The sequence below is a fragment of the Solanum verrucosum genome, unplaced genomic scaffold, assembly GCF_900185275.1.
Source record: "Solanum verrucosum unplaced genomic scaffold, falcon-dt-bn FXZP01000060.1, whole genome shotgun sequence".
Taxonomy (NCBI): domain Eukaryota; kingdom Viridiplantae; phylum Streptophyta; class Magnoliopsida; order Solanales; family Solanaceae; genus Solanum; species Solanum verrucosum.
Window position 1 is genome coordinate 3361324 of NW_026020129.1, and position 22523 is coordinate 3383846.

At 36.0% G+C, this 22523-nt stretch overlaps 2 protein-coding genes across 2 annotated transcripts; both read left to right on the forward strand.

The window, feature by feature from the left end:
* Positions 1–14682: 14682 nt before the first annotated feature.
* Positions 14683–15390, forward strand: LOC125826358 (receptor kinase-like protein Xa21). The gene has a single exon (XM_049505664.1). It carries the CDS (start codon positions 14683–14685, stop codon positions 15388–15390), a length of 708 nt encoding a protein of 235 aa, XP_049361621.1.
* A 249-nt stretch (positions 15391–15639) lies between these two features.
* On the forward strand, positions 15640–17166 carry LOC125826359 (probable LRR receptor-like serine/threonine-protein kinase At3g47570). Its single transcript, XM_049505665.1, has 2 exons — positions 15640–16732; positions 16820–17166. Exons 1-2 carry the CDS (start codon positions 15640–15642, stop codon positions 17164–17166), a joined length of 1440 nt encoding a protein of 479 aa, XP_049361622.1.
* Positions 17167–22523: the final 5357 nt, after the last annotated feature.

Below are 22523 nucleotides of genomic sequence, written 5' to 3' on the forward strand. Positions count from 1 at the left end.
TTGAGTTTTGACTTCAGCAGAAAAGGCAGAAAAGTGAGTAAACACTTCAGATCCGCTCTTCATAAAGTATATCTAAGTCATTCGAGAAAAATCATCTACAAAGGTGACAAAATATTTATGCCTAGTTTTGGAAACAACAGGACATGGTCCCCAAACATCAGAATGAACTAACTCAAAAGCTAACTCGATTCTCTTATTAACCCTTGGACCTAATGAGATGCGATGGTGTTTTGCAAATTGGCATGACTCACATTCCAATGAGGAAATATTCTGAAATTGAGGGCAAAGCTTTTTCAACAAAGGTAACGAAGGATGTCCCAGTTGACAATGTGCCTCAAATGGAGACACGACACTAGAGCAGGCAATAGATGGAGACTCCCACTCATCAAGGATATAAAGATCATCAGAAACATTTCTTTTACCAATAACCTGATTTGTTATTGTCACGCCCCGAGCCTACACCCTGGACGTGGCCGGCACTCGAAGACCATTGCTGGTCCCCAAGCGAACCCTCATCCTGGCTGACTCCAAGCGAAATACTAACTTAAGCATACAAGAGCTTAAAACTGAATAAGAGTTTATAAACTCAACTTTACAAATCTTTAACTCAAAGAAAACTCTGTATAATAGAATATATATATACAACTCGCCATAAAAGGCAACTTTAGTCTTCAAAACATTTAACAAAATAAATGAAGAGACTTCTGAAACTCTATTGTCTATCTATGAAGCCTCTAACTGATAAAGATGGAAGCCGGGACAAGACCCACGACCTCTTAACAACTGATACAACTGAAAGGTAAATGAAATCCTCCGGAAGCAAAGAGGCTTGTCATAGCTAACTGGAACTCCTGGATGTATCAACGAATCTCCTGTTGATGATCCTGAATATCTGTGTCTGCATCATAAAAAGATGCAGGCCAAACGGCTCAGTACGTGGAATGTACGAGTATGTAAGCTGGAAAGCTAAACAACATAGGCTAGAAGAAAAACTGGAATAAACTGAACAACTTACCTCTTTTCAAACTTTCTCAACTCAAGGAATACTCAAAACTACTCAAACTTACTCAACTCAGAAGATAGATATTGGACTCAGAGACAGATACTCAATTCAAAGATATATACTCAACTCAAAGATAGATACTCAACTCAAGATAGATACTCAACTCAAGATATATACTCAACTCAAAGATACTTAACTCAAGGATACTCGACTCTTGAATAACTGAACTCAACCTGATTGACTTCTTTTAATAGAAGGCAATTTAAAACAAGTGCGATATAAAGAAAGACTGTTTAAAACATGTTATAAACTCTGTGTGTACACAAGGATACAATAAGCCTGAGATGTATATAGAAATACAATTGAACTGATGTATATAAAATACAATAATTTCTGTGTATAAAAATACAATAACTGCTGTGGGAGTTTCTCTAACCGACAACCATCACATAAGAGCTATAGTGATGATACAGCGATCGACCTCACGCTGCCAGAGCATCTTATACCCGGCCAAAGGTATAAGACCTGAACTGCCTAATGGATCCACTAGTCTAATCTGAAAAGGATTCATCTAAAAAGTATGATCCTTTTCTACCCATGGTGGCTAACATGGTTCTATGGGGGCTGTGGGTTCTTTGAACGCTCCCCCAATTCGGTGCTCGATACTACTCCCAAAATGTACTGGCTCTTATGTTTTTAAAACATATTTATTCCTGCTGATATGAGATAATTACTCAAAAACTAGCCCGAAGGCTCTTTGGAAATCTCAATTTCCAACCTTGTTTAGATGTAAAGACATTTCTTTAAAACTCCTTTGGGAATACATAGTTCCCTAATAACTTTGAGAAATGAACTCAACTTTAAACTCTTGACTCTTTACTCTTTACTTGACTTGAAACTCTTTACTTTACTTGAACTCTTGGCTTGATGTGAAACTCTTAACTTAACATGAAATTCTTAACTTTGACTTGACTTGAAACTCTTGACTCAGAACTCTTCATTCTTTACTTAACTTGAGCCTTAAAATGAAGTTAAAACGATCAATGAAGACTCTTGGAAAACCTTAAAGACTTGTTTTGACTTACCTACTTCTAAGCTTGACTTCACTTGACTTGGAAACTAACTTCACTTGATTTTGAAACTAACTTCACTTGACTTGGAAACTAACTTCACTTGAATTGGAATTATGAATTCAAGGGTAATGATTTGTGTTTGGAAAGACCCCATGATGATTAGGAATAATTTAGGACAGCTAGACTTAAGAAAAAAATTCGAAATTTAATTCTAAAAACAGAACAGATTCTGTTCACAGAGGTAAACACAGCTGCAACGCAGACTTGCTTCAGGCAAGCTGCCCAACTTTTCTCCTTCATGTTGCCAACTCTAAACCCTCTCAACCTCAAAGGTTCTTTTCCCAAACACTTGGGGTCATAAACCCCTCAACATACAGTGGATTCCACTCAAAAACGCAACCAGATCCTATCCCAAATCAGCAAGAACTTCAACAACACAACCAACAACTTCAACAACCAAAATACATCTTTTCTTGGAATTAAAAACGAGTTGGTGTGTGGGGGTATGAACCAACCAACACTAAGGATCATAAAATCCCTCAATATACAATAGATTTCAGCTTAAGAACACAACCAAATCATGTCCCACAACCAACAATAACTTCCACAACACAACTAACAACATCAACAACAACTAACAACTTCAACAACTTCAACAACAAATCCAATCTTTTCTCAAATCATAAAATGAGCTTGGTGTGTGGGGGAAAGGATCAACCCACACTAAAGAACTCACATACCTGATTAGGGATCACCCCCGACGAAAATCCACGACGATCCTTAGCTTCTTCTTCTCTTTCTCCTCTTCTTTTCCTCTTCTTTCTCTCTAAAACCCTCACTCTCACTCTTTTAAAAAGGGACAAAAATGATCCAAACATCAGTCTAACACCTTAATATAACCCAAAGAAATGATTAGGGAAAAGACCAAAATACCCTTAAAATTTTCGGACTAAACAAACTGCACTGTGCGACTGTGCGACTGTGCCAACAGCCCAACTTCCAAAGGGCATAAGTCACTCATACGAACTCGGAATCAAGAAAACTCGGTGGCGTTGGAAAGATCATTCCAAGGGCTTTCCAGACATAACTGGAAATTCACCTAAATCATTTTGAGCTAGGAGTTACAACTGCTCAAAGTTGACCAAAAACTCCTTTTTTTCCATAGCCAAATTTTCCAGATTCTTTCCAAAATGACTATTTCCAATTCAACTCTTCTTGGAACTCAATGTGCTATACCTAGGGACCTTAACTCAACACTCAAGAAATTTTATTCCTCGGTAAAATCTCACTCCACATGAAGGACGGCTCGAGTCTTAGTTCGAAAAAATTCTCTGGGGTGTTACAATATCTCCCCCTTGGAATCATTCGTCCTCGAATGACGGCTAGTCTTGGTATGGAAAGGTCTACTCTTACTAAGGTCTGCGTCTAATGGTCTGCTCTTACCATATTCAAGCTTAACCCAAATCCTTAGGTTCGGATTCTATACCTCTCTATAGGGAATCTTATCCCAAGACTATGACTCTTTAACACCACATTAAAGCTTAGTATTCTAACAACTCCATGGACTCTTACTAACCACTCCTTTAGATCCAACTAAGGGCTCTCATTTGAATATTTCTCATAGTAAAACCTCATCCTTTTCTTCCTCATTGTTAAAAAACCTTAAATGGAACTATCCCACCATCACAACACGATAAGAACATCAACCTCCTCTTTTTAACACCACTCCATTTCTAAAATGACCTCTGAAAAGATATCTCGCAAACTCTTTGAATTCATTACCATCTTAATCTAAAACACTTGACTCCACTTCTCATCTTGACATCTCCCCCTTAGGTCTAAAGTTAACACTTGAAAGCTATGGACCTATTCCACATCTTTAACTTGTTTACCTCTTCTTTTAATCTAACACTTGGGAGAAATTTATCTCATGCCTACCAAACTCTCTATAAGCGGTGCTAAGACCTCTTTCAAAGGTGTTTCTTTAACTTCTTCTGGTTACATACACTCTCGGTACACCTCTTAACGCTTTTGTTACTCTGGTGACTTAATCACACTTCATTGCCCTTATCTAAAGGTTAGGGTCTCTCACTTGTACCACTCATATTTATTGCAACTAATCACCTTAATTCCTCACCTACTCTATGTCAAGTCTACTAGATCAAATCTCAAGACTAGCATCATCACTCTCATGTTGTCATTTCTTTGGTCATGACACTCATCTCAAATTCAAGCTTAAGGTTTATGACTAAACCCGAATATTAATATGATTGCTCGCTTACTATACTAACTTACAAATACTAGGTACAAATTCAGAAACTCTCGTCCACTAGGACCGTATGGCCAATTGTCAAACCTCACCTCTTAGTATTCATACTCACAATTTACTATCACATTTCCCTTCACAACTTGAGTACTATTCACTCATTCACTATACATCAATGCCCAATAATTCTATACCACTTTGAATGTTATGGGACCTCCCTCAAAATCATAAGCCTAGCTTAGATCTAACACCTCATGAATACTCTGCTTTCTTTTTCAACACTCTCACTTGGTCATTTTCTACACAATAACACTTCATCACTAACTCCTTTCTAGCTACAACACACTCTTCCTCTTATGATGTAATCTTCACAACTCATCACTTCTTAGTCTACCCATAAGGGACAACTCCTCATTCATAACTTACTGGGTGCATGACTACAATAACATAGCTTGCCTCATCACTATCTCCCTTACTTAAATTACTAAACTTCTGTATATTTTTCTCTCTAGCTCTGGACTCTTTCTCTACTACTGCTCATGATCTCGTAACTCATGCTACTCTTTCGGGTGAAAATCATACCCAAGCTCTAAACATACCTCCTCGTAAGGATCTCAGCTGAAACAATACTTAGAGAAGAAAGTACAACTCACTTTTATCTCAAATGCACGATTCATATGAAGGCATTACTCCAAAATTGAACACTTAACTTACTCTTGGGCTTCTCTTAAGCCCCTCAGAATTCTCATGACTTTCTCAAGACACTTGCTAAGAACAACTCATCGACAAAGAACTGACTCTGCTTTTCAACCACCTCTAGTATGATGGGTAGTCGAAAGATTCTGGGAACGCACGAGTTAGAATAGATCTCTATGACTTAGCTCTATTGCACGATTAAGAGTGTGAAAGATGGGAGACTTTTCATAAATGTCTGTAGTCCCTCATTTATAGAAGTGGGTCCCTCACAACCATAAACAAGATCTTAGTGACACGGCTTCATAGACACCCTAGGACACTTGAACTCTGTGCTCTGATACCAAGTTTGTCACGCCCCGAGCCTACACCCTGGACGTGGCCGGCACTCGAAGACCATTGCTGGTCCCCAAGCGAACCCTCATCCTGGCTGACTCCAAGCGAAATACTAACTTAAGCATACAAGAGCTTAAAACTGAATAAGAGTTTATAAACTCAACTTTACAAATCTTTAACTCAAAAGAAAACTCTGTATAATAGAATATATATATACAACTCGCCATAAAAGGCAACTTTAGTCTTCAAAACATTTAACAAAATAAATGAAGAGACTTCTGAAACTCTATTGTCTATCTATGAAGCCTCTAACTGATAAAGATGGAAGCCGGGACAAGACCCACGACCTCTTAACAACTGATACAACTGAAAGGTAAATGAAATCCTCCGGAAGCAAAGAGGCTTGTCATAGCTAACTGGAACTCCTGGATGTATCAACGAATCTCCTGTTGATGATCCTGAATATCTGTGTCTGCATCATAAAAAGATGCAGGCCAAACGGCTCAGTACGTGGAATGTACGAGTATGTAAGCTGGAAAGCTAAACAACATAGGCTAGAAGAAAAACTGGAATAAACTGAACAACTTACCTCTTTTCAAACTTTCTCAACTCAAGGAATACTCAAAACTACTCAAACTTACTCAACTCAGAAGATAGATATTGGACTCAGAGACAGATACTCAATTCAAAGATATATACTCAACTCAAAGATAGATACTCAACTCAAGATAGATACTCAACTCAAGATATATACTCAACTCAAAGATACTTAACTCAAGGATACTCGACTCTTGAATAACTGAACTCAACCTGATTGACTTCTTTTAATAGAAGGCAATTTAAAACAAGTGCGATATAAAGAAAGACTGTTTAAAACATGTTATAAACTCTGTGTGTACACAAGGATACAATAAGCCTGAGATGTATATAGAAATACAATTGAACTGATGTATATAAAATACAATAATTTCTGTGTATAAAAATACAATAACTGCTGTGGGAGTTTCTCTAACCGACAACCATCACATAAGAGCTATAGTGATGATACAGCGATCGACCTCACGCTGCCAGAGCATCTTATACCCGGCCAAAGGTATAAGACCTGAACTGCCTAATGGATCCACTAGTCTAATCTGAAAAGGATTCATCTAAAAAGTATGATCCTTTTCTACCCATGGTGGCTAACATGGTTCTATGGGGGCTGTGGGTTCTTTGAACGCTCCCCCAATTCGGTGCTCGATACTACTCCCAAAATGTACTGGCTCTTATGTTTTTAAAACATATTTATTCCTGCTGATATGAGATAATTACTCAAAAACTAGCCCGAAGGCTCTTTGGAAATCTCAATTTCCAACCTTGTTTAGATGTAAAGACATTTCTTTAAAACTCCTTTGGGAATACATAGTTCCCTAATAACTTTGAGAAATGAACTCAACTTTAAACTCTTGACTCTTTACTCTTTACTTGACTTGAAACTCTTTACTTTACTTGAACTCTTGGCTTGATGTGAAACTCTTAACTTAACATGAAATTCTTAACTTTGACTTGACTTGAAACTCTTGACTCAGAACTCTTCATTCTTTACTTAACTTGAGCCTTAAAATGAAGTTAAAACGATCAATGAAGACTCTTGGAAAACCTTAAAGACTTGTTTTGACTTACCTACTTCTAAGCTTGACTTCACTTGACTTGGAAACTAACTTCACTTGATTTTGAAACTAACTTCACTTGACTTGGAAACTAACTTCACTTGAATTGGAATTATGAATTCAAGGGTAATGATTTGTGTTTGGAAAGACCCCATGATGATTAGGAATAATTTAGGACAGCTAGACTTAAGAAAAAAATTCGAAATTTAATTCTAAAAACAGAACAGATTCTGTTCACAGAGGTAAACACAGCTGCAACGCAGACTTGCTTCAGGCAAGCTGCCCAACTTTTCTCCTTCATGTTGCCAACTCTAAACCCTCTCAACCTCAAAGGTTCTTTTCCCAAACACTTGGGGTCATAAACCCCTCAACATACAGTGGATTCCACTCAAAAACGCAACCAGATCCTATCCCAAATCAGCAAGAACTTCAACAACACAACCAACAACTTCAACAACCAAAATACATCTTTTCTTGGAATTAAAAACGAGTTGGTGTGTGGGGGTATGAACCAACCAACACTAAGGATCATAAAATCCCTCAATATACAATAGATTTCAGCTTAAGAACACAACCAAATCATGTCCCACAACCAACAATAACTTCCACAACACAACTAACAACATCAACAACAACTAACAACTTCAACAACTTCAACAACAAATCCAATCTTTTCTCAAATCATAAAATGAGCTTGGTGTGTGGGGGAAAGGATCAACCCACACTAAAGAACTCACATACCTGATTAGGGATCACCCCCGACGAAAATCCACGACGATCCTTAGCTTCTTCTTCTCTTTCTCCTCTTCTTTTCCTCTTCTTTCTCTCTAAAACCCTCACTCTCACTCTTTTAAAAAGGGACAAAAATGATCCAAACATCAGTCTAACACCTTAATATAACCCAAAGAAATGATTAGGGAAAAGACCAAAATACCCTTAAAATTTTCGGACTAAACAAACTGCACTGTGCGACTGTGCGACTGTGCCAACAGCCCAACTTCCAAAGGGCATAAGTCACTCATACGAACTCGGAATCAAGAAAACTCGGTGGCGTTGGAAAGATCATTCCAAGGGCTTTCCAGACATAACTGGAAATTCACCTAAATCATTTTGAGCTAGGAGTTACAACTGCTCAAAGTTGACCAAAAACTCCTTTTTTTCCATAGCCAAATTTTCCAGATTCTTTCCAAAATGACTATTTCCAATTCAACTCTTCTTGGAACTCAATGTGCTATACCTAGGGACCTTAACTCAACACTCAAGAAATTTTATTCCTCGGTAAAATCTCACTCCACATGAAGGACGGCTCGAGTCTTAGTTCGAAAAAATTCTCTGGGGTGTTACAATATCTCCCCCTTGGAATCATTCGTCCTCGAATGACGGCTAGTCTTGGTATGGAAAGGTCTACTCTTACTAAGGTCTGCGTCTAATGGTCTGCTCTTACCATATTCAAGCTTAACCCAAATCCTTAGGTTCGGATTCTATACCTCTCTATAGGGAATCTTATCCCAAGACTATGACTCTTTAACACCACATTAAAGCTTAGTATTCTAACAACTCCATGGACTCTTACTAACCACTCCTTTAGATCCAACTAAGGGCTCTCATTTGAATATTTCTCATAGTAAAACCTCATCCTTTTCTTCCTCATTGTTAAAAAACCTTAAATGGAACTATCCCACCATCACAACACGATAAGAACATCAACCTCCTCTTTTTAACACCACTCCATTTCTAAAATGACCTCTGAAAAGATATCTCGCAAACTCTTTGAATTCATTACCATCTTAATCTAAAACACTTGACTCCACTTCTCATCTTGACATCTCCCCCTTAGGTCTAAAGTTAACACTTGAAAGCTATGGACCTATTCCACATCTTTAACTTGTTTACCTCTTCTTTTAATCTAACACTTGGGAGAAATTTATCTCATGCCTACCAAACTCTCTATAAGCGGTGCTAAGACCTCTTTCAAAGGTGTTTCTTTAACTTCTTCTGGTTACATACACTCTCGGTACACCTCTTAACGCTTTTGTTACTCTGGTGACTTAATCACACTTCATTGCCCTTATCTAAAGGTTAGGGTCTCTCACTTGTACCACTCATATTTATTGCAACTAATCACCTTAATTCCTCACCTACTCTATGTCAAGTCTACTAGATCAAATCTCAAGACTAGCATCATCACTCTCATGTTGTCATTTCTTTGGTCATGACACTCATCTCAAATTCAAGCTTAAGGTTTATGACTAAACCCGAATATTAATATGATTGCTCGCTTACTATACTAACTTACAAATACTAGGTACAAATTCAGAAACTCTCGTCCACTAGGACCGTATGGCCAATTGTCAAACCTCACCTCTTAGTATTCATACTCACAATTTACTATCACATTTCCCTTCACAACTTGAGTACTATTCACTCATTCACTATACATCAATGCCCAATAATTCTATACCACTTTGAATGTTATGGGACCTCCCTCAAAATCATAAGCCTAGCTTAGATCTAACACCTCATGAATACTCTGCTTTCTTTTTCAACACTCTCACTTGGTCATTTTCTACACAATAACACTTCATCACTAACTCCTTTCTAGCTACAACACACTCTTCCTCTTATGATGTAATCTTCACAACTCATCACTTCTTAGTCTACCCATAAGGGACAACTCCTCATTCATAACTTACTGGGTGCATGACTACAATAACATAGCTTGCCTCATCACTATCTCCCTTACTTAAATTACTAAACTTCTGTATATTTTTCTCTCTAGCTCTGGACTCTTTCTCTACTACTGCTCATGATCTCGTAACTCATGCTACTCTTTCGGGTGAAAATCATACCCAAGCTCTAAACATACCTCCTCGTAAGGATCTCAGCTGAAACAATACTTAGAGAAGAAAGTACAACTCACTTTTATCTCAAATGCACGATTCATATGAAGGCATTACTCCAAAATTGAACACTTAACTTACTCTTGGGCTTCTCTTAAGCCCCTCAGAATTCTCATGACTTTCTCAAGACACTTGCTAAGAACAACTCATCGACAAAGAACTGACTCTGCTTTTCAACCACCTCTAGTATGATGGGTAGTCGAAAGATTCTGGGAACGCACGAGTTAGAATAGATCTCTATGACTTAGCTCTATTGCACGATTAAGAGTGTGAAAGATGGGAGACTTTTCATAAATGTCTGTAGTCCCTCATTTATAGAAGTGGGTCCCTCACAACCATAAACAAGATCTTAGTGACACGGCTTCATAGACACCCTAGGACACTTGAACTCTGTGCTCTGATACCAAGTTTGTCACGCCCCGAGCCTACACCCTGGACGTGGCCGGCACTCGAAGACCATTGCTGGTCCCCAAGCGAACCCTCATCCTGGCTGACTCCAAGCGAAATACTAACTTAAGCATACAAGAGCTTAAAACTGAATAAGAGTTTATAAACTCAACTTTACAAATCTTTAACTCAAAAGAAAACTCTGTATAATAGAATATATATATACAACTCGCCATAAAAGGCAACTTTAGTCTTCAAAACATTTAACAAAATAAATGAAGAGACTTCTGAAACTCTATTGTCTATCTATGAAGCCTCTAACTGATAAAGATGGAAGCCGGGACAAGACCCACGACCTCTTAACAACTGATACAACTGAAAGGTAAATGAAATCCTCCGGAAGCAAAGAGGCTTGTCATAGCTAACTGGAACTCCTGGATGTATCAACGAATCTCCTGTTGATGATCCTGAATATCTGTGTCTGCATCATAAAAAGATGCAGGCCAAACGGCTCAGTACGTGGAATGTACGAGTATGTAAGCTGGAAAGCTAAACAACATAGGCTAGAAGAAAAACTGGAATAAACTGAACAACTTACCTCTTTTCAAACTTTCTCAACTCAAGGAATACTCAAAACTAATCAAACTTACTCAACTCAGAAGATAGATATTGGACTCAGAGACAGATACTCAATTCAAAGATATATACTCAACTCAAAGATAGATACTCAACTCAAGATAGATACTCAACTCAAGATATATACTCAACTCAAAGATACTTAACTCAAGGATACTCGACTCTTGAATAACTGAACTCAACCTGATTGACTTCTTTTAATAGAAGGCAATTTAAAACAAGTGCGATATAAAGAAAGACTGTTTAAAACATGTTATAAACTCTGTGTGTACACAAGGATACAATAAGCCTGAGATGTATATAGAAATACAATTGAACTGATGTATATAAAATACAATAATTTCTGTGTATAAAAATACAATAACTGCTGTGGGAGTTTCTCTAACCGACAACCATCACATAAGAGCTATAGTGATGATACAGCGATCGACCTCACGCTGCCAGAGCATCTTATACCCGGCCAAAGGTATAAGACCTGAACTGCCTAATGGATCCACTAGTCTAATCTGAAAAGGATTCATCTAAAAAGTATGATCCTTTTCTACCCATGGTGGCTAACATGGTTCTATGGGGGCTGTGGGTTCTTTGAACGCTCCCCCAATTCGGTGCTCGATACTACTCCCAAAATGTACTGGCTCTTATGTTTTTAAAACATATTTATTCCTGCTGATATGAGATAATTACTCAAAAACTAGCCCGAAGGCTCTTTGGAAATCTCAATTTCCAACCTTGTTTAGATGTAAAGACATTTCTTTAAAACTCCTTTGGGAATACATAGTTCCCTAATAACTTTGAGAAATGAACTCAACTTTAAACTCTTGACTCTTTACTCTTTACTTGACTTGAAACTCTTTACTTTACTTGAACTCTTGGCTTGATGTGAAACTCTTAACTTAACATGAAATTCTTAACTTTGACTTGACTTGAAACTCTTGACTCAGAACTCTTCATTCTTTACTTAACTTGAGCCTTAAAATGAAGTTAAAACGATCAATGAAGACTCTTGGAAAACCTTAAAGACTTGTTTTGACTTACCTACTTCTAAGCTTGACTTCACTTGACTTGGAAACTAACTTCACTTGATTTTGAAACTAACTTCACTTGACTTGGAAACTAACTTCACTTGAATTGGAATTATGAATTCAAGGGTAATGATTTGTGTTTGGAAAGACCCCATGATGATTAGGAATAATTTAGGACAGCTAGACTTAAGAAAAAAATTCGAAATTTAATTCTAAAAACAGAACAGATTCTGTTCACAGAGGTAAACACAGCTGCAACGCAGACTTGCTTCAGGCAAGCTGCCCAACTTTTCTCCTTCATGTTGCCAACTCTAAACCCTCTCAACCTCAAAGGTTCTTTTCCCAAACACTTGGGGTCATAAACCCCTCAACATACAGTGGATTCCACTCAAAAACGCAACCAGATCCTATCCCAAATCAGCAAGAACTTCAACAACACAACCAACAACTTCAACAACCAAAATACATCTTTTCTTGGAATTAAAAACGAGTTGGTGTGTGGGGGTATGAACCAACCAACACTAAGGATCATAAAATCCCTCAATATACAATAGATTTCAGCTTAAGAACACAACCAAATCATGTCCCACAACCAACAATAACTTCCACAACACAACTAACAACATCAACAACAACTAACAACTTCAACAACTTCAACAACAAATCCAATCTTTTCTCAAATCATAAAATGAGCTTGGTGTGTGGGGGAAAGGATAAACCCATACTAAAGAACTCACATACCTGATTAGGGATCACCCCCGACGAAAATCCACGACGATCCTTAGCTTCTTCTTCTCTTTCTCCTCTTCTTTTCCTCTTCTTTCTCTCTAAAACCCTCACTCTCACTCTTTTAAAAAGGGACAAAAATGATCCAAACATCAGTCTAACACCTTAATATAACCCAAAGAAATGATTAGGGAAAAGACCAAAATACCCTTAAAATTTTCGGACTAAACAAACTGCGACTGTGCGACTGTGCGAATGTGCGACTGTGCGACTGTGCGACTGTGCGACTGTGCCAACAGCCCAACTTCCAAAGGGCATAAGTCACTCATACGAACTCGGAATCAAGAAAACTCGGTGGCGTTGGAAAGATCATTCCAAGGGCTTTCCAGAAATAACTGGAAATTCACCTAAATCATTTTGAGCTAGGAGTTACAACTGCTCAAAGTTGACCAAAAACTCCTTTTTTTCCATAGCCAAATTTTCCAGATTCTTTCCAAAATGACTATTTCCAATTCAACTCTTCTTGGAACTCAATGTGCTATACCTAGGGACCTTAACTCAACACTCAAGAAATTTTATTCCTCGGTAAAATCTCACTCCACATGAAGGACGGCTCGAGTCTTAGTTCGAAAAAATTCTCTGGGGTGTTACAGTTATAAGATCACGAAACAAACAATAATTGGGAAAGAATGAGATATAAGAATTAAGTTCTCTCGTAACTTTACTAACAGAAATCAGATAGAATGCTAATTTTGGTAGACTTAATACAAATGACAGAGTAATAGATGAGGTTGGTTGAACAATACCAAATCCAACGCTATTACAAGTTGATCCATCAACTACAGTAACAGGAGAGGCTGCTTTGTGTTATCTAAAGCTAGAGAAAATATTAGGATTCCCTGTCATATGATTTGTAGCACCTGAATCGATTACCCATTTATTAGAAGAGCTGATAAGACATGTTTTATCTAACCAAACAAAGGAATTAACATAAGTGGATTCCTTCAAAGATTTCTGATATTGAGAAAATTTGGCAAACCCCTCAACCGAAACCAAAACCATTTTGTCGGATAATGAACGTGAAGCAACAACTTTTAAATGATCTGTCATTTTACCAACTATATTTGAAAGTGTTTCAAACAAACAAACAAACAACAGCCTAATAACACAATAAAAAAAGAAACTGACACTAGCCAAACTCGATGGCCCTCTAGAAATAATTTCCCAAATAAGATTCAAATAGCCTCCAAAACAATATCAACTCACAAGTTGGTCAAGCAACAATTCCACTGCTGCACTCATACACAATTTCCATAATCAAGTATAGTTAGCAACAAACAGAGAAGTCTCAAACCTGACCAAAGAGGGTCCATAGATTCTGTTTGGAGGGTTTTCTTCTCGGAAAATTGGTCCTATAATTAGGGAATCACCACCAATCAACCAGCAATAACAAGCCGATGCTGGAAAAGAAAGCTGAACCAAAGCTTGGTCCACTCACACGTGGCAAAAACTAAATTCAAGTTCACTAATTTCATTCACGGACGCTGACCGGATTCCGGCAAGCTCCGGTGAGTTTTCTGACTGACAAAGAACATATAATGCTCTGATACCATGTAAAATATAGAGACAATGGACCAATTTCCTTGTTCTATTATTTCAAGAATAAGAGCTATTTGTAGGTGTACATGTAAATCTAAGGAAATAAAATCAGAAAATATCCCTAAATATCTCTAAGATCCCTAAAGATCTCTACCTATAATTATTCTATGAGTAGATATGACTATGTACATTTTGTAACAACATTTTCGTCCGTACCAAAGACACCCTATGTCTGATCTGTAGCATGATAACCATATACTTATTTTCAAAATGAATTTGCAGGAGATATACCAAATGAAATCAACCTACCATCTATTCGGAAATTGAGTCTTCGAAGAAACGAGTTAGTTGGAACACTACCACCATCTCTTGGGAACTTAACAACTTTGGTAATGATAGACATTGGTGAAAATAAAATTCATGGTAACATTCCTCCACAACTGGGACATCTCTCTAGTCTTGAAGGACTATATCTTGGATCGAACACGCTATCAGGTGAAGTTCCTGTTATAATTTTCAACATTTCTTCACTAAAAGTAATAGCACTTGCAGCGAATACTCTGTCCGGTAAACTTCCTTCAAACTTAGGCTATAGTCTTCCAAATCTTGAGGGACTTTATCTTGGGATTAATAATTTTAGTGGTAAACTTCCTAGCTCTATTTCAAATGCCACTAAGCTCAAATTTCTTGATCTTGGAAGGAACATGTTTAGCGGAAACGTACCATTTGATCTAGGAATAAATCTCCAGCAGATTCAAAGCATCAACTTTCAGAGGAATATGCTTACAAATGATCCTTCTTCTACGGGCGAAATAAGTTTTCTAAGTTCCTTCTCACATTGCAAGTACTTGAAATTTTTAATGATTGGAGACAACCAATTTAATGGCATTCTTCCAAAATCATCCTTAACTAATATGTCGTTGTCTCTTGAGAGGTTCATCGCCTTTTACTGTGGAATCAGGGGGGAAATCCCAGTTGAAATTGGTAACTGGACTAACTTGTCGTGGTTAACACTGGGATCGAATGAGTTTATTGGTTCGATTCCTCAAGAATTAGGAAACTTGAAAAAGTTGCAAACTTTGAGATTGTATGAGAATTAATTAGATGGGATCATACCTGAAAGGTTATGCGAAATCAAAGAATTATACTATTTTGACTTGCGAAGAAATCAGATTACAGGGCAAGTATTAGGGTGTTTGGGAAATATTTCTTCGTTAAGATATATTTATTTTGATTCGAATAATTTAAGTTCAAGTATTCCTTTAAATTTTTGGAGTAATAAGGATATCTCAGTTGTAAGTTTGTCATTTAATCAGTTAAATGGTCCTTTGGCGCCGGAGATTGCAAACATGGGAGGTTTAAGTGAGTTATATCTATCAAGAAATGAGTTGTATGGTTCGATTCCAAGCACCATATTACAGCTTCAGAAATTGGTAATTCTTGCATTAGATATGAATAGGTTAGACGGTACTATACCTAATTCATTCGAAAAAATGGTCAGCTTGGAGTACTTGGATCTGTCACAAAACAATTTGACGGATCAAATTCCAGAGTCGTTAACAAAGCTTGAGCATCTCAACTATCTGAATGTCTCTTACAATGAGTTATCAGGTGAAATACCAGATGGAGGGCCTTTTAGTAATTTCACAGCTGAATCGTTCATTGGCAACGCAGAGTTATGTGGACCACCTAGATTCCAAGTCAAGGTGTGTGAAGTCCAGAACAATGTGACAAGAAGAAACAGGAAGAAAACAGTACTAAAATTTGTTCTTGGACCAGTTGCAGCTGGAGGTTTAGTCATAGGGGTTTTAGGCATGATATGGTTGTTAAATTATCGGAAACGAAACAACCAACTTATTCCTTTAACTGATTGGTATGATCAGTTATCACACAAGAGGTTTTCTTACTATGAACTTGTTCGAGGGACTAACAACTTTGACGAATCGAATTTGATTGGAAAGGGAAGCCTTGGTATGGTTTATAAGGGGACATTTACAAATGGGACTACAGCTGCTGTAAAGGTTTTCAATGCACAAGTGCACGATGCATTCAAGAGGTTTGATTTGGAGTGTAAGGTTTTGCGTAACATTCGACATAGGAATCTTGTTAAGGTGATAAGTAGTTGTGCAAATCTTGATTTCAAGGCATTGGTGTTAGAATACATGCCTAATGGAGATCTTGATTATTGGCTTTACTCACACAACAATTTCTTGGATTTAATCCAGAGGCTGAAAATTATGTTTGATGTGGCTTGTGCCGTAGAGTATCTACACCAAGGCCATTCACTCGTTGTGGTCCATTGCGACTTAAAACCAAGTAACATACTTTTGGATGGCGATATGGTTGCCAGGGTAAGTGATTTTGGTATATCCAAACTCTTGACGGCGTATGATCCAGTGGCATTGACAAAAACCTTAGGCACCATTGGCTACATGGCACCAGGTACTGATCAATTTTTTATTTACTAATTACTTTCTTTAACTTGTATTCTATATGAATATATGATGATGTATTTCATTTTGATGGCAGAGTACGGGTCAGAAGGGATAGTGTCAACAATGGGAGATGTTTACAGCTACGGCATTTTATTGATGGAAACCTTTACAAGAAAAAAGCCAGTAGATGACGAGTTTGTTGGAGACCTTACATTGAAGAGATGGGTCGCGGAGTCATATCCTCATAGGGTCATGGACATTGTGGATGCCAATTTATTTTCATCAGATGATAGTGAACATTTGATAGCTATTGAAAGTTGTTTGAGATCGGTATTGGAAGTAGCTCTTGAATGTACTGTGGACTTGCCCCAAGACCGAATTACCATGAATAATGTCCGCGTAAGGCTTAACAAGATCCAAACTCAATTTTTGAGCCAGTAACATTCGAATTACCATAAAATTCGATTTGTGCTTATTCTACTTTATACATGTAATATTTCTTTATGTAGATATCATTTTTCTTCTTGTTCTTTTTTCTTCTTAAGAATCAATCAAGAAACTGTCTGAACTTGGTTACATTTAGGCTTAGTCTGATACGACATTCATACAAAAAAGGTGAACTTAGAACTTTAATAAGTAAGATCACTATATAACATGATAATTATATAATCAAAATAAACTTATATGACATGATAAATAAATATTGTCATGTAGGACGTCAAGTATGATGAATGTGTCTAAATTAAACACTTTTTATTTTACCCAAACAATCCCAAAGTGCTTAACTTTTAAGCCCTTAAAATAAGTCAATCCAAACAAGTTCTTAGAATCAAAACAAAGAAGGAAAAAAGAGAAAAGAGACTCTTCAGTCAATACTAATGATATATATCATATCATCATCATCATTTTTTATATATTATATTAAAAGTGGGAAGATCCTAAGTCTAAAGTTGAATTACGAAAATGCCCTTCAAGTTTCTTAATTAAATAAAAAAATAACAGCTATGTTGACCAAATACATTGTTAAAGGCTAGAATTTATCATCTTCCACTACTTAATGAGGTTTACTCGTGAGTCCTTTTAGCTTCTGTTGTTACATTCTTTTATTAGCATTACTTTCATTTTTGGTTTATCCTTTTATAAATTGAACAAGAAAATGTTAGTCCTCTTATTTTTTGTGTTTCATCATCTTGTTTTACTCACTTAATTTTTTATTTGTTGGTTCCTTTTTTTTAATTAATATATTGTTTTGTTTAGATCTTCTCATTTTGTATCATATGATGGCAGGTATATCTACCGCTTTCTATGTGGATTGACTAGATGTTACAAAGGTATTTTCTTTAATTTTCATTCTTTATTTCAATTTTTTTAAAGACCATAATCTCTTTTAAGTTAGAGTTTTTGATAAATCAATAAAATATATATTGTTGGATGGAAATTCTTTTTTACATGCTCAAATATTCATTCATTCATTCATGTATATATAAATGATTATTGTTTTGACTTTCATCCATTACTAGCTAGCAATCTTAAATTTACTAATTGGATAGTAATGAAGAACATGCCAATTTTATTCCAAAACTCTACAACGGCAAAGCGGTATCAAATTTTTTGAATATATTTCAGTTGTATGGAATAGTTACATCGGATCGATCATAGAGGCTTCAAAAATGATTGTATTTGTGTCCATAGCGAAGCGGATAATCTGGAAATCCATAGAGTGGATTGGGGACATATCTTTACTTCTTTAGGAGTTCATTCTAACATTTTCTCTTACAATGAGAGTTTTCTGATTTATCTCTAAAATCTTGTATAAAATGGTATGATAGACAAGAAGGTCCTAAAACATTTATAAGTGTTATTATACATTGAGATGGGTCCATACTAATAAACCTGTAGACGAGTGAGTAACAATTTTCCTATCAAATCAGATAAAAAAAATCATTTCCTATTACTTTTCGTTTGAGTTTTGTTATTTTTATAGTTGTTTCTTTTATTTTAAATGAATTGATTGTCAAATCCAAATAATATCTTGGCATATTAAGAGTCTAATCAATTTTGGGATATGTTATTCATATTTTGCTTATTTCTTGATTTGTTATTGTATAAAATGATTTATTTTTTTTTGTATTTTTTACGCTATGCTACAATTCTTTATTTAATCATAATAGTCGTAGTTTTTATTTCTAAAAGAGGAAATAATTGTGATCTCTCTTTATTTTTCATGGGGTATGTTTTGGAGTAAGCTTTTTAAACTTTCAATGTATTTGTTCACTCTTTCATGGAAAGGTTGTTTTTTATATCTTTCTCTTAATGAGTAAGAAAGAAATGTCATCAACATGTTAGTAAGAACCCTTATTAATTAATTAATTTGAAATAAATTTGAAGTTTGTCCTTTTATAATATGTGCAGACCGAAAGTCATATATATTTTCATCAATAGATAAATATTCATTAAGAATAAGTACCCTCAAAGTGGAATGTCACACATGAATTCGAATTAGCCGAACATCAAATGGAAAAAAAAAAAAGTCTCATACATATTTAGTCAAATTGCTTTCATACTTAACTAATCATCACAACCATATTTTAATATTGTCTTACAATTTCAAAAATATCTATTTCATATAATTGGGATACACCTTGCAATGCACGTGTCCAGAAACTCGTATTATTATAAGTAGGAACCTCCTGACCCAAAGTTGATTTACCGTTTTAACCCTACAATATTATTTAAATATTAATTTATTAAAAATATTAGTTAAATATTAATTTATTATAAATTAAATTTGCTGTCAGCCCTAATTTAATTCTTCAGAAACGTATACCTCCTGTTCAACGTCCCTCGCCATCGCTGTAACAGTCGTGTAGTTGCTGCTCAACCTTCCCTTCTGCAACGCTTAAGTTCCATTACTTAAATTATCCCTTCTTCCAAAACCTTTTCTGATACTCCACTCATCTGTATAAATGTCTCCATTAATCTGTTTCTCTTTTCTGTGCCGGAATGAAATACATCATTATCAAGTAAATATTTTTCCTGCTCTGTTTTTGTTGCATAATAGTTACGGTCAATTGTCAACAGAACTGTGATCATGAACGAAGGAGAGGACAATCAAAGAGTCCAGTGCACAACCTGTGATGGAAAACATATATTGGAGTTTATGCAGTCTTCAGTTCCTTTTTATCTTCTTGACTGTTTTTTTTTTTATTTGTAATCATTCACTTCTGTTAAATGTTGTTTTGTGGTTTTTAAACACTGCAGGTGTTTTACTTTGCTGTAGGGGACAATAGGCGAGGGCGCTTTCGTAAGGTTAATCTACTTTCCTGACCTTGACGCTTTGCTTTTGCTCTGTTTTGCTGCTACTTGAAAATATATGTACACCCTTAGTTTCCTCGCACATTGCAATCAGTTTTACTTAATAGCTTTTAGATGGTCTTATATGAACTCGCACATGACGATCACTTTTACTTGATAGCTTTTAGTTTCGCATGCCCCACAATATCAGCAGATCATTAGAAGAGTTTTACATCTAACTAACTCTCTTGGTTGAGAAGCAAAATGATAACATTTGATTCTGGATAGACATCAAAAACCTTTAGTAGTAGCTGAACTAGGATGAAAAGGAAGTTGATATATTTTATCAAGGACACTCATAAATGGATTCGCATCCAATGTAAAAACAACATATTTATGGGCTCGGAATTGACATTTGATAGATGATTTTGGACCATGTAATGTGCACTAACAAATAAGATAGCAGATAATAAGTAACCAAACTGAGTTTACTTTGTTGCATCCTGAACGTTATTAAGCTTAAGCAACCTTTCCATGAGACTGAGGAGTCATCTCTAAGAAGCTCTTGGTAGATTTATAGAACCTACTTTCCTCTTCATTCTTCCTCCTTTTGTCTTCCTTCACTGCAACAATTCATATATTTTGTAAAAAAATTGGTAACGTCATATTCCTCAGCATTAAGGACATGCTGGCAACCTTAAGAGAGAATTACAAACTAGGAGAAAATATTACAAGGAACCTAAAAGATCTACAATCTATTCAACTTCATCTATACATTCCTCTTTACACCAAAATAAAAGGGATATAATACAATTCTATTTAACTTTATGACTGGAACTAAACCTATCCGCAGAACATCTCTAATTCCTCTATGTCCACAGTGTCCACCATATGCATGCTGGGATTACTTTCCACCATTTCTTTTGGCTCTTGCTCCCACCCCTCCTAATCCAACAACTCAATAAATCAGCAATATGTTCTGGCTTAGACCAGTTTGTTTCTGTAGGACTTAGAAATAGTGACCGATCTGTGAAGTTAATTTGCAATGCAAAAACAGGTGGTTGTTAAAAGCTACCTGAAATATGATTCCAGTTGTCCCGTTCTACTTTGGCCTGAATGGCCGACTGTATTCAATCCCGGCCATGACACATCCTATCGAAGAAAGTTTTATCCAGGATGATATGACCAACCCGTGATGGAAAACATATATTGGAGTTTACGCAGTCTTCAGTTCCTTTTATCTTCTCGACTGTTTTTTTTTTTTAACTTTTAATCATTAACTTCTGTTAAATGTTGTTGTGTGGTTTTTAAACACTGTAAGGGACAATAGGCAAGGGCGTTTTCTTAAGGTTAATCTACTTTCCTGACCTTGATGCTTTGCTTCTGCTTTGTTTTGCTGCTAATCGAAAATATATTTACACCCTTAGTTTCCTCGCACATTGCGATCCGTTTTACTTGATAGCTTTTAGACGGTCTTATATGACTGCTTTGCTTTTGCTCTGTTTTATGCTAATCGAAAATATATTTACACCCTTAGTTTTCTCAAACATTGCGATCACTTTTACTTGATACCTTTTAGATGGTCTTATATGAAAGTAGGTTGACGGGTTGTTTTCTTACTGCTACCATAGAATTTTACTATTAAACTTGGCTCTTGTCTTTCTCTTCTTGTCCGTTTTTTGCCTGTATCTCTCCTCTCTCTCCCTTTCATATATCCCTGGCCAATAAATCTCTCCCGTTAATGGCAACAGCCATGTTTCATATGGATGGTAATTGTCATCAGCAACTTCTGCCAAGTCTTAATCCATACTCTTCAACAATGTCATGTTGAAGTACTTTGCCTACATATATCCTTTTCGATACTCAACTGAGTGCTGCTCTTCCCCCGCACCTGAGTAAAGATTAATGTAAACCATCGTTTGAGTTTTGTTATTTTTATAGTTGTTTCTTTTATTTTAAATGAATTGATTGTCAAATCCAGATAATATCTTGGCATATTAAGAGTCTAAGCAATTTTGGGATATGTTATTCATATTTTTCTTATTTCTTGATTTGTTATTGTATAAAATGATTTTTTTTTGTATTTTTTACGCTATGCTACAATTCTTTATTTAATCATAATAGTCGTAGTTTTTATTTCTAAAAGAGGAAATAATTGTGATCTCTCTTTATTTTTCCAGTGGTATGTTTTGGAGTAAGCTTTTTAAACTTTCAATGTATTTGTTCACTCTTTCATGGAAAGGTTGTTTTTTATATCTTTCTCTTAATGAGTAAGAAAGAAATGTCATCAACATGTTAGTAAGAACCCTTATTAATTAATTAATTTGAAATAAATTTGAAGTTTGTCCTTTTATAATATGTGCAGACCGAAATTCATAAATATTTTCATCAAATCTATTGATTGATTGATAAATATTCATTAAGAATAAGAAGTACCCTCAAAGTGGAATGTCACACATGAATTCGAATTAGCGGAACATCAAATGGGGAAAAAAAAAAGTCTC

Coding starts and splice junctions, on each gene's coding strand:
- LOC125826359 (XM_049505665.1), top strand. CDS start 15,640: ATGGGAGGTTTAAGTGAGTTATATCTATCAAGAAATGAGTTGTATGGT. Junction 16,733..16,819: donor CATTGGCTACATGGCACCAG/GTACTGATCAAT, acceptor TTTTGATGGCAG/AGTACGGGTCAGAAGGGATA.
- LOC125826358 (XM_049505664.1), top strand. CDS start 14,683: ATGATAGACATTGGTGAAAATAAAATTCATGGTAACATTCCTCCACAA.